The following is a 12,475-nucleotide window of genomic DNA, read 5'->3' as shown; positions in this document are numbered from 1 at the left end:
ACACACACACACACACACACACACAGACAGACATGTTATCCAATTAAGTGTTTTTATCAGTTCTTTTGAAACCACACCTGTAAAAAAAAAACCAGTGATACTGACACGTGTTTAAGGAAGAAAACTGTAGACTGGAGTTAGAGTCTGGTCTACATGAACTGCTGCTGTGTAGACTGGAGTTAGAGTCTGGTCTACATGAACTGCTGCTGTGTAGACTGGAGTTAGAGTCTGGTCTACATGACCTGCTGCTGTGTAGACTGGAGTTAGAGTCTGGTCTACATGACCTGCTGCTGTGTAGACTGGAGTTAGAGTCTGGTCTACATGACCTGCTGCTGTGTAGACTGGAGTTAGAGTTCATTAGACTCTTCAGCATTCTCCAGGTGAATCAGCATCAGCAAAAGAGACTCTGCTCCAATGAGCATGTTTCTAGTTTCAGGTTTATATTTAGAACAATCACCAAGGAGAGGGACTTAGTCTCACTAAGACCTGGTTCATTTTGCAAATGGCAATAATTCGTGGTCCTTCTTTTGGTGTTATTGTGTTCACCTAAACAATAAACTGAACTGGACTGATAACACCCATGCTCTATACAAGAAGGGCCAGAGTCCTCCATCTGCTGAGGAGACTCAGGTCCTTTGGAGTGTGCAGGACTCTCCTCAGGACTATTTATGACTCTGTGGTGGCCTCTGCCATCCTTTATGCTGTGGTGTGCTGGAGGGGGGGCAGCTCGGACCAGGACTTGAGCAGATTCAATAGACTGATCAGGAGAGCGAGCTCTGTCCTGGACTGTCCTCTGGACCCCATAGAGGAAGTAGGGGAGAGAAGGACAACACCTCTCACCCCCCCCCCCCATGACACTGTGGGTACCCTGAGCAGCTCCTTCAGCAGCAGACTGATACCCCCCCCCCGGTGTTAGAGGTACCGCAGGTCCTTCACCCCGGCCACGGTCAGACTCTACAACACCTGCACCACCTGATAGTGTCGTAGTTCCTGTTCCTGTTTTTCATTTACTCCACACTCTGGATATCTTTACTATCTGTATTTATATATATTGTTTTCAGTTACAAGTACTTACTTTTTCAATATTATTATGGTTACCTACTTTTGCTAAACTATTTTAATTACATATTCAATTTAATTTGATTTAACGTCACTCACTTACACTGCAATATTGTTTTCCTGTACCATGGCAACCGCACTTTACCAAACCTTTATTTATGTCACTTACATTCAGCCCCCCCCCCCTTGTTGTGTGTTTACTTGTGTATTTGTTTGTTTTTGCTCTTATTGTAGAAAATGCTGCTGTAACAAGGGAATTTCCCTGCTGTGGGATGAATAAAGTATAATCTAATCTGATCTAATATTAAATCTAATCTGATCTAATCTGATCTATTGGAATAAATAACTTCAAAAAATCTTTAGAAAAATCTCCAGAATCTTTCCACTAAAGTGAAAAGGCTGTTGCTGTGATTCAGTTAGTTTGGTGGTGGGCGTGGCAGCAGGACAGGAACTCTGTCTCATCACTCCTTAGTGTTGGGATCCATCTAGTGGTGGTTCTGGGTCCCAGCACCAGTTAGTGGTCTACATGGAGGCCTGTTCTGCTGCTGCAGTGGAGCAGGGAGTCATGGAGACCAGCTGGGACATGAGGACGGCCGTCAGCTCTCAGATGTTCAGAGTTTAAATTAAGACCCCGCACTCATCAATTATTGTTGTTGGACTCTTTCAGAGAGATTATACAACATATTTAAACAATAAAGTCAACTTCCACCATAGAAAACTAAAGTTGTTGTTATTGTCAGACGTTCCCCGCTAGAAGAAGCTCTGCAGAACATCTAGAGATGAAAACAGGAAGAAGGTCTCAGGTGCTACGGCAGGCCGTTTAACATTTAATCACACCACACTCCTATCTGTCATTACATTTAGATATTAATAATAGCATTTCTCCTGGTCAAAGGGATATTCTAACTAGTCAGAATGGTAATTAAAGATATGCACAATAACATTCTTACTGGTAGAAATTGTTTTTCAAGATATCTCCAACTTTAATTAGTCAAAACTACATTTAAATCCTTAAATAGTACAAGTGGCTGTTTTAATATTTAGTAGCTAGACTGGATATTTATTGCAGATATCTGTATTTAATTCTTCCTAGTGAGAAAGAACTTTCTAGATATCTGAACTAGATTTGATTAGACCATGTCCCCATCCTGTTGTGTAGACCAGTTTTTATTAAAGACCAGCAGTGCTGACAAAGCTCTGCTTCCTGAACATTTCCTCTAGTGATGAAGTCACTGCTTCCTCAGGCCTTGTGTTCAACACCTGCTTTATTTTACACTTTTTATTCTACAATCACATATTTACACATTTCTTTGACTCATAAACCATCTTACAGAATTCATGAAACCAATAAAAAATGGCCAAAGTGACCAGTAATTATCCAAAAGACTTTTCACACAAGATAGAACCATCCATTAACTTTTTCTACCCGGTATAACAAGGACACATACTGTGTTCTGGAGACATTATGGGATGGAATAGGCCTCACTCTTAAATGAAGCTTCATCACACAATCAAATATTCAGCTATATGTTTTCTGGGGCTGCTCATCAAATATTAATAAATGTGGATGTTTTGCATCATTTGTTTGCAAATGAACTCAAACTTCATCTTGACATATTTGGTGTCTTTAGAAACTGATTTCTTCTGGAAGTTATAATAAATGTCTGTGGGTTTAACGGAGGTTTAAATAGATATCGTCTACATAACGTGTGTCATGATGCATCAAATTAATGTGTTGATGATGTCATCAGATCCATATAATACAACCTGGTAACTATGAAGTGTAAATCAATCAACACAGGAAATAGAAATAAATCAATAAATGAAATAAGTGAGAGGAGAATGCTATTCATAATACTATCTACGACTAGTGACTATGAATAATTACTCAGTTCCATGTGCAATATCTATTTATTCACTGATGCCACTCATGTTCACGCTGTACTTTATGTTCCTACTGTACTCTATATTTACACTATACTTCAATAGCATTTAGCAACAGAATCTTTCAACCATGGCCGTATCTACCATTAAAGGACACGGAGGTCCAGATCTCCTCTGTATCACCCCCACCCCCCCAAAAGAGATGAAACTGCCTAAATAAAACTTGTACAACACCAAGATACGTCTTGTTCCTCTGTTGATGTGTGTGTGGGGGGGGGGGGGACTGAGTAGGCGGTGAAGTGGATGTTGCCGTGGTAACTATCCAGTATATGACCATCACCATTGTTTTTGGGTATAGTGTCAACAAACAGCTTTTCTTTCTAGTGACTACAGCAGGTACTTAACAGACAAATTAGTGTATATAACTAGTAGAAATGTACTTTTCAATGCTATTTATCTCCAGACATCTGACAAAAAGCTCCCTCGCTGTCGCGCTGCATATAAACAGTGCAGTGGCCGTTGATGCCATCCAATATTAATGTAATGTTAGCTAGTTTAACTTGGATGAATGCTAACGTTACCTTATATGGTGTGCTAGCTGGTTAACTGTATGATTAATGTTGGTATCTTAACATTATGAGAGAACAGTAACCTTTAATGTAACCATACGCTGGTACTATATAAATAGATCAACTGAGTTGTGTTTACTTTCTTCACTGAGACAATCTGAAATGAAGAGACTACTTCAGACAAAGCTTTCCCTTGGGAAGGGACGAGATGGACAAGATCATGATGAGACCCAAAGAACAAGGAAGGCACTGTATTCTCACAAAGTATAAAGTGTTCTGGTTCTGATTAGTTTACTCTGACAGGAGAGATGATCAGAGGGGCAGAGTTTTTACCACCTTCATTATTACCAGTATGGAAGAATGGGAAGAGTTTCTCAGTGAAGGAGCAGCCAGTAAAGGAGTAGATAAGAGCTGCAGCATCTACGTCATAAAAGGAGACCAGACCCTCCTCATAGTCCACAAACACCCCCACCTTCTGAGGAGGAGACTTCAGAGAGAGAAGGACTGAAGGGTCAGCAAGAGCTTTGGATTCATTTCCATATCTCAACCATATCGTCCAGTAACCATACTGAGGACTCAGTGTGATGTCTCCCTTCCTGTTGACCGACTCTCTGGCCACTCCTAAAGTCCATTTAGTCTTTCTTTTAACTTGGACCTCAAAGTGAAATCAACTTGAAGAGAAACACTGTTTTCCTAAAACACTAGTACGATTAGAAAACCTCTTTTAGCTTTTTGGAATTGTCTTCTATACATCACCATGATTCACTTGTTCCCATCATCAGACAGGATGAGAGCAGGATGTGCTGGATCAGGATCAAGAGTCACATCCACTGCATACTGCTGGACCCTCTTCAGCTCGGCTTCCAGCAGCTTCTTCATCTCTTGATGAGCTGAGCTGGAGGATCCTTAAGAAACTTGAGGCTTTGTCCAAATCCCTCAAATAGTTTTTGTAAATCCTCAGCCGTCGTGTCGAACGGTGTGACAGTTACTGAGGCGTCGTATCGCTCTCGCTTGGTTGAGGGCTAACTCCTTTTATACCTTCCCCTCAGTAACCCCCCCCCCCCCCGTTCCTACTATGCCCACTTCTGCCGTATAATAACACCCGTTACTATCAGCGGGGCAGATGGTTAGGACTATATTAATTGACACATAGTGATTTGCTAACTTAACACTTTTTAAAATGGATTAGTAAAATTATATGTAGTAATAATTAGTTAGTTTTATTTATTTTTACTAGAGTCTTAACTACCCTCACAGGAGGGGAACTTCTGCCCTCGGAAAGCTGAGGGGTGAGAGAGAAATTAAATGACTAAAATCAAGGAATACAAGTCTTTTGGTCTCCTAGCTCACAACAAGCTCAGGTAGTTTTATTATTTAGTGAATAATCAAAAAACAAGTAGAGAATACAGAAATAATCTTTTCCCTTTCTGCCCTAAAAGCAGAGAGTATCAAAACCAGAGAATAGAAAAAACCCGATAAGTGGGTATGCGCTGAAGAGAGAGTCCACATCAACTCATATTTATAGTCAAAGTCAAGGCTATTGGAGGTCCTGTGGTCCGGTGCTGTTCTGGGTCCAGTCCGTTGCCTTCTGGGATCCGCCGAGGAATAACGCTGTTCGCTCTTTGTCTTCCCTTTTTACATCTTTCTTGGAACACACACATCTCTAACTTTCCTCACATACACACACATTTTCAGATACACACATCTCTGCTCTGCACACACTTCCCTTATTCTCTACACACACATTTCATCACATGCTTATTCATAATCACATTTAAAATCATAACCTCCTTCATTCTGTCTTCTGGTTATAATCATATTTTAGTTGATTACATTATAATTGTTACACCAAATACATCACATTCTTTACTTCTACTTAACCAGTTCCATAATCATCTGAAAAGTACCTAATTATTTCTATTGGTTACTATAAAGGTTATACTCATTTGTGTTATTTAGTTGGAAAATACCTCGCAGTTACAAGACTCAATAGTCACTGTCTGCACATCTGTCCCTTGAGTTGTAGAGGACAGAGCGGGACAGCTCACATGAGGCTCGTTGGACACGAGCTGCGCCTCGCCTGTAAAGGGGACGAGAGCCGGGGGACGGGGGACAGAATCCGCTCCCAAGTCGGACAGTTTCCAGATGTTTCCGCAGCCTTCAGGCTGGACAGGAAGTGACAGGAACACTGTGGTCCGATTTAATGAAATGTTATCAGACCCATATATCAGCTGGTCCACAGTCTCTAGTTGTTTTTATTATGACAGAGTAGCTCTCAAAAAGCTCTACATGTGATCTGTTGCTGATTTTAATAAACAACAGACTGGAGATGATCTGTAATCTGAACAGATTTAGTCTCTCTGACTTCTAAACGTCACTATCAGCCACACAACATGTGTTCTGGACAGAATACGCCTTCAAATTAAACTAATAGCAGTTAAAATCCCTCCAATTCAAAATCCATAAAAAGTTTAGAAAAAAACGTCATAATGTTAAGTCGATTCAGAACCAATCAGCTGTTAGATCAGCTGAGAGGCCGGCGTTTCCCAGCATGCTCTGCTGGGTCCGCCTGGGTCTTACAGTCGGTGAAAAGCAACTGTGCTGCCTGCGTCTCAGAACTGAGTCCACTACGGTTCAAAGCAGAGGGTTAAAACTATTTACATGAATGACAGGACGACCCCTTCAAAGGGAGGGAGCGTAATATGTAGTCGTAGCCATGACAACATACATGCTGTTCAGAAGATAGAGTTTCTGCTGGTCAGCCTTCAATGTGGAGAGAAGATCAGAATATAACAACACAGCTATCAGGGCATGAGGAGGAGGAAACAGCTTGGCTCTGGAACATGTTCACAACGAGGCAGTGTGAATGCGCTGGTGTTTTTTAAGGGTACCACTCTGAGAAAAGGTTTTCCCACATTGTTCACACCAGTACGGCTTCTCTCCATTGTGAATGCGTTGATGGCTTTTAAGGCTACCACCCTCAGAAAAGGTTTTCCCACATTGTTCACACCAGTAAGGTTTCTCTCCAGTGTGAATGCGCTGGTGAGATTTAAGGTTACCACTCTGAGAAAACGTTTCCCCACATTGTTCACAGCTGTACGGCTTCTCTCCAGTGTGAATAAGTTGGTGTTTTTTAAGGTTACTCCTCAAAGAAAACGCTTTCCCACATTGATCACAGCTGTATGGCTTCTCTCCAGTGTGAATGCGCTGGTGAGTTTTAAGGCTACCACTGTAAGAAAACGTTTTCCCACATTGTTCACAGCTGTACGGCTTCTCTCCAGTGTGAATGCGTTGATGGCTTTTTAGGGTGCTCTGTTGTGTAAAAGCTGCCCCACATTGATCACAGCTGTAAGGCTTCTCTATATTGTAAACTATCTGATGAATCTTAAAATATCTTGATGTGAAGGTTCTGTCACAGTGGGGACAGCGGTGATGTCCGCTGTCAGCTCTTTCTCTCCGTTTCTAGACAGAAAAACAGAGAGTGAGTTAGTGAGGTGCCGCTGTAGAGATCTATCTTAAACTAGAAACTATGTCCACATTTAGAGAATGTCTGTGGAACATAGTTTGTCTGATGCATTACCTTTCTTAATTATCAGATTTTTACATTGCACTTGTATCTGTAGGGGTTATTGTGTTGTCTTTATGTTGCTGGACTAGGTCTACTGCAGTAAAGTAATTTAGAACCATTGTCCCTGATAGACATTAGCAATGAGGGGCACCAGTTGACCTTTGACCTTTTGTTTTAGCTTGTTGTTGCTAAATCAAACTTGTATCTCCAGCAGTATTGGGCAGTAACAATACTAGTTTAACTACTTCTCAGCAGCGTGTCTGGTTTCTGAATCAAACAGCTTTTCAGAGGTGTACCTCTTTTATTGAGCAAGTAATGTGGTATTGTCCACACAAGCTACATTTCCTCAAGCATTCCTGAAGCTCAGCAGAGCTTTCTGCTGTGCTCTGAAATAAAACTGCTGAGGATCACTGATGCCACCGACAAACACCGGCACATATGTCGTGATCATGGAGGTTTAAAAAATAGCTTTGATGTATGTAAAGGTTCTGAGTCATCCAGGATTGATGACTAGATCAAACACTTCCAACATGGTAAAGATCATAGCAGTTCATATATATTCATATATATATATATATATATATATATATATATATATATACACAATGTATATGAACCTTTGTACAGATTTGGTCCAGAGTCTCATTGTGGGATGAAAAAAAAGAATCTCTGGATTCACATTGAAAGGATTTAATTTGGATGAGATATGTAAAAGGTTTGTCTGGGTCTCTATTTACAAAAAATATCATTTGAGAACCAAAGAAAATCAAAGCTGCAAGCAGCGATGGAGGGCCCTCGCTAACCTGTGCGAGTCGGGGATACCGGCGGACGCCTCTCCTTGCGACCACGCATTGGCGCGTCATTCACACGCTGAAAATGGTCGCCAATGAAAAGGGAACTCCCTGCTGAGTTCAATAACCCCTCACACAAGTCCATACATCATACAAGTCATTATCTGTTAAAGGGGGCGTGGCCGCATCATAGTGGGGCGGGTCAAACATCACCAACAAAAAAGGAAGTCTCTGCTGAGTTCATTGATACCTCACACAAGACTATACGTCATACAGGTCATTATCTGTGAAACGGGGCGTGGTCGCATCATAGTGGGGCGGGTCAAACATCACCCATAAAAAAGGAAGTCTCTGCTGAGATCAATGACACCTCACATAAGTATCTACGTTAGACGGTTCAAATGTTATGACAGGGGGCGTGGCCTGAGTGACTGGACGTGGTCATAATATAGGGGCCGCCTCACTATCACATGTAGACCACACGTTCTAAGTTTCATGTAAATCGGATGATGTTTGTCCTATAAGGCATATTTACTGTTGCCAGATGGTGGCGCTATCTCCAAAAGTCCATATTGGCCTGTAGGTGTCCTCAGGACTGGACTCTTGGTGTTTGTGGGAAATTTCAAGCAGATACGACAACGTACACTGTAGTTACAGCCACTTTCATCTTCATCGCTAAACACCCAAAATGGCCGCCATGCCACGCCTACACCGTTTAACGAAAAAAAAAACTAAACGCTAAACACTCAAAAGTGAACTCATTATCCTGTTCAAGAAACCGATTTGAAATGATGTGAGCTTTGTGACATGGGGCATTATCCTGCTGGAAGGAGCCATCAGAGGACGGGACATGGGGCCATAAAGGGACGGACATGGTCAGAAACCAGGCTCAGGTAGGCCGGGGCACTTAAACCAGGCCCAATGGCACTAAGCGTACCAAAAAAACCTCCCCCACACCATTACACCACCACCAGCAACCTGCACAGTGGTAACAAGGCCTGATGGATCCAGGTTCTCATTCTGACTCCACCATCTGAAGGTCTCAACAGAAACCAGACTCATCAGACAAGGAAACATTTTTCCAGTCTTTAACTGTCCAATTTTGGTGAGTTCTTTCTAATTGTGGCCTCTTGTTCCTATTTGTAGTGGAGATGAGGGGTACCCGGGGGGGGTCTTCTGCTGTTGTAGCCCCCCCTCCTCAAGGTTGTGTGTGTTGTAGCTTTGCTGCACCTCGGTTGTAACGAGTGGTTATTTCAGTCAAAGTTGCTCTTCTATCAGCTTAAATCAGTCGGCCCATTCTCCTCTGACGTCTAGCATCAACCAGGCAATCCCCGCCCCCCCCAGGACTGCTGCATGCTGGATGTTTTTCCCTTTTCACACCATTCTCTGTAAACCCTAGAGATGGTTGTGGGTTTAAATCCCAGTAACTGAGCAGATGGTGAAATACTCAGACCGGCCTGTCTGGCACCAACAACCAGGCCACGCTCCAAATGTCTTAAATCCCCTTTCTGTCCCATTCTGACATTCAGTTTGGAGTTAAGGAGATGGTCTGGACCAGGTCAGGTGATGGTCTGGACCAGGTCAGGAGATGGTCTGGACCAGGTCAGGAGATGGTCTGGACCAGGTCAGGAGATGGTCTGGACCAGGACCAAACCCTTATATGCATTGAAGCAACTTCCATGTGATTGGTTGATTAGATAATTGCATTAATGAGAAATTTAACAGGTGTTCCTAATAATCCTTTAGGTGAGTGTGACACACACACACACACACACACGTGTGTGTATATATATACACACACACGTGTGTAAAAAAACATACATGTGGTGCAGGGACAACAACCTCCTGCTGAACGTCAGCAAGACTAAGGAGATTGTTGTTGACTTCCGGAGAGGTCACATCCAACACCTGCCACTGACCATCGACGGTGCTGTGGTGGAGAGAGTGACCAGCACCAAACTCCTGGGGGTGCACATCAGTGAAGACCTCTCCTGGACCACCAACACTGCATCACTGGGGAAGAGAGCTCAGCGCCGCCTGTACTTCCTGCGGAAACTCAGGCGAGTAAGTGCCCCACCAGCCATCATGACCACGTTCTACCGAGGCTCCACTGAGAGCATCCTCTCCAGCTGTGTTGCTGTCTCTAAATACAACAGGAGAGCCCTGCAGCGCATAGTGAACACAGCTGGAAGGGTTATTGGTGCTTCACTCCCCTCCCTGAAGGACATTTACACCTCCCACCTCACCCGCAAGGCCACCACAATTGTGAGTGATGCAAGTCACCCCCACTCACAATTTGTTAGATCAATTGCCCTCTGGGAAGAGGTCCAGAAGCCTACGCTCCCCCCCACCAGACTCACCAACAGCTTCATACACCCGGCTGTTAGGATGCTGAACTCTCTCCACCCTCTCCCCCCTCCCCCCTCAGCTACATAACATCCTGGACCTTTGGACCCACAAAAGCTGACCAGCACCACTCCACTTGCACTACTCCACTTGTACACATGCACACTTTGCAACTTGTTGTTGTTGTCCTGAAAACACTTCTGAGCACACTTCTGCTGCTCTTACATAACTTGCACCATTATGCCACTTGCCTAAAACCCAACTACCTCAGCCATTTATTGGTCTGACTTTTGCACTATTATATTGACTGTCTACTGTATGCACAATTGCACATCCTCAACTCACATTTTGCTGCTCTTATTTACTTCATTGTATGTGCCTTCTTATTTTTATATTGTTTACTTGAATGTTATGTTTGTTTGTCTGTGACCTAATTGTTAAAATATGTCTCGTCTCCACCGTGGGATAGAGAGAAACGTAATTTCGATCTCTTTGTATGTCTTGACATGTGAAGAAATTGACAATAAAGCAGACTTTGAAAAAATATGTACCTTTGTACAGATTTGGTCCAGAGTCTCAGAGTGGGATGAAAAAAAAGAATCTCAGGATTCACGTTGATAGGATTTCATTTTAACGAGATATGCCAAAGGGTTGTCTGGGTCTCTATTTACAAAAAAATCATATTTTACAATTTACGCAAAGAAAATTAATTTAGTAACGTTTTGTAACAGCAACCTCAAGATGCTATATGCCGAGTTTCAGGGAGATGGGTCAGTAAACCGAGTTTAGAAAAGTAGGTTTTGCATATCCACGCATCCTTGATTAAAACTTGGCATGAATATATTGAATGTTAAATTAAATTGGTAGAAATGTACATTACGATGAACTTGAATGCACCTCATATGAAAGGCCTGAGGAGATATCCACTCTGATTCCCCCGGCCTTTATTGCCCCTGTTGCCCCCCCCCCCCCCCCCGGCCTTTATTTGCCCCTGTTGCCCCCCCGGCACTATCAGAGGGCGGAGTTTAATGACTACCGGTTCTTCTTTGAGGAATTACGGTTAATATATAAATCCTAAAAGACATTTGTGAAACCCTCTTTGTGCTTCATTTTTAAATTGAAGATTAGATTTCTGGGAGTCTTCAGTCTGGAGTAACCTCTTTCCTTCACTCACCTCCTCCTTCTCCTCTTGCTCCCTCGCTCTCTGAGTCTCCGAGGCCTCCCTGACACCTTTCCTCTTGCCCTCCCTACTCCTCCTCTCCTCCTCCTCCTCCTCCTCCTCCTCGTGTTTCTGCATGTACCGGTGATAAGGTCCAGGTCCAGGTGGTCTTGCGGATCCCATGTTTCTCCTCACTGGAAAAGGTGAGTGAAGACAGAGACATCTCCTCACACTTTGTTTTTTAGACAATCCATTCTCACTCTAATTCATCATTCTATTAGTCCTTTTTCTATTTCTAAGGTTATTTGTGTCTGCAACTTAGAGTCAATACCAAACCTTCAACTTGAGGGCGTGTTACAATGCTGACATTTATTGCAATATGTAAATATATTATATATATCAGACCAAGAAACACCAAGTATTAATATTATAGACTCATACTTACTCTGAGAACCCCTTCCATTTCAGCAGAAACTCTACTCTTCCCTTCACCACTCTGCGGTCCAAAAACCTTCTCCACACATACTCCTCCTTCTCCATCTTCACTGCTGCTGCAGTTGCTCCTGTCCTCCTCCTTCACTGTTGCAGGTTGCTCCTCCTCTTCCTCCTTCACTGCCACTACCGCTGCAGGCTGCTCCTCCTCCTCCTCCTCCTTCACTGCTGCAGTCTGCTCCTTGTCCTCCTCCTGCACCTCCTTCACTGTTGCAGGTTGCTCTCCTCCTCTCCTCCTTCACTGCTGCAGTATGCTCCTTGTCCTCCTCCTGCTCCTCCTTCACTGCTGCAGGCTGCCTCCTCCTTCCTCCTCCTTCACTGCTGCTTCAGGCTGTCCTCCTCCTCCTCCTCCTTTACTGCGCGGTGGCCAGCTTGCCGTCTGCTGAGGACCTTTGGTAGACCAAGGGGGAAACTGCAGAGATAATGATACAAGGGTTAGAAAAACTAATGGGAGGTGTGAGTGACTTCTAGCTGACCATGTTTACTAGATTCAGATCTTCTGTTTGAATGGACGAGAACGCGAGGGTGATGAGGGACCAGTCCATAGGACCAGAGTGTCAGGTATCTCTGTGTAATATTATATTAGGAGGTCGACTCAGGATGGCGA

General features: G+C 43.3%; 1 protein-coding gene across 1 annotated transcript in view; it reads right to left on the bottom strand.

The window, feature by feature from the left end:
• The window catches only part of LOC116677808 (gastrula zinc finger protein XlCGF7.1-like), a 29,473-nt gene extending 17,360 nt beyond the window's left edge, over window positions 1-12,113 (bottom strand). Inside the window, exon 1 of the mRNA XM_032508059.1 lies at window positions 11,822-12,113. Coding sequence (XP_032363950.1) covers window positions 11,822-11,916 — 95 coding nt within the window. The 5' untranslated portion in view covers window positions 11,917-12,113. The remainder of the gene's footprint in view (window positions 1-11,821) is intronic.
• Between the last annotated feature and the right edge of the window lie 362 nt (window positions 12,114-12,475).

Source organism: Etheostoma spectabile, unplaced genomic scaffold (genome assembly GCF_008692095.1).
Source record: "Etheostoma spectabile isolate EspeVRDwgs_2016 unplaced genomic scaffold, UIUC_Espe_1.0 scaffold00005843, whole genome shotgun sequence".
Taxonomy (NCBI): domain Eukaryota; kingdom Metazoa; phylum Chordata; class Actinopteri; order Perciformes; family Percidae; genus Etheostoma; species Etheostoma spectabile.
The sequence above is the reverse complement of the archived record's forward strand: the minus strand, read 5'-3'. Positions and strand labels throughout refer to the sequence as shown.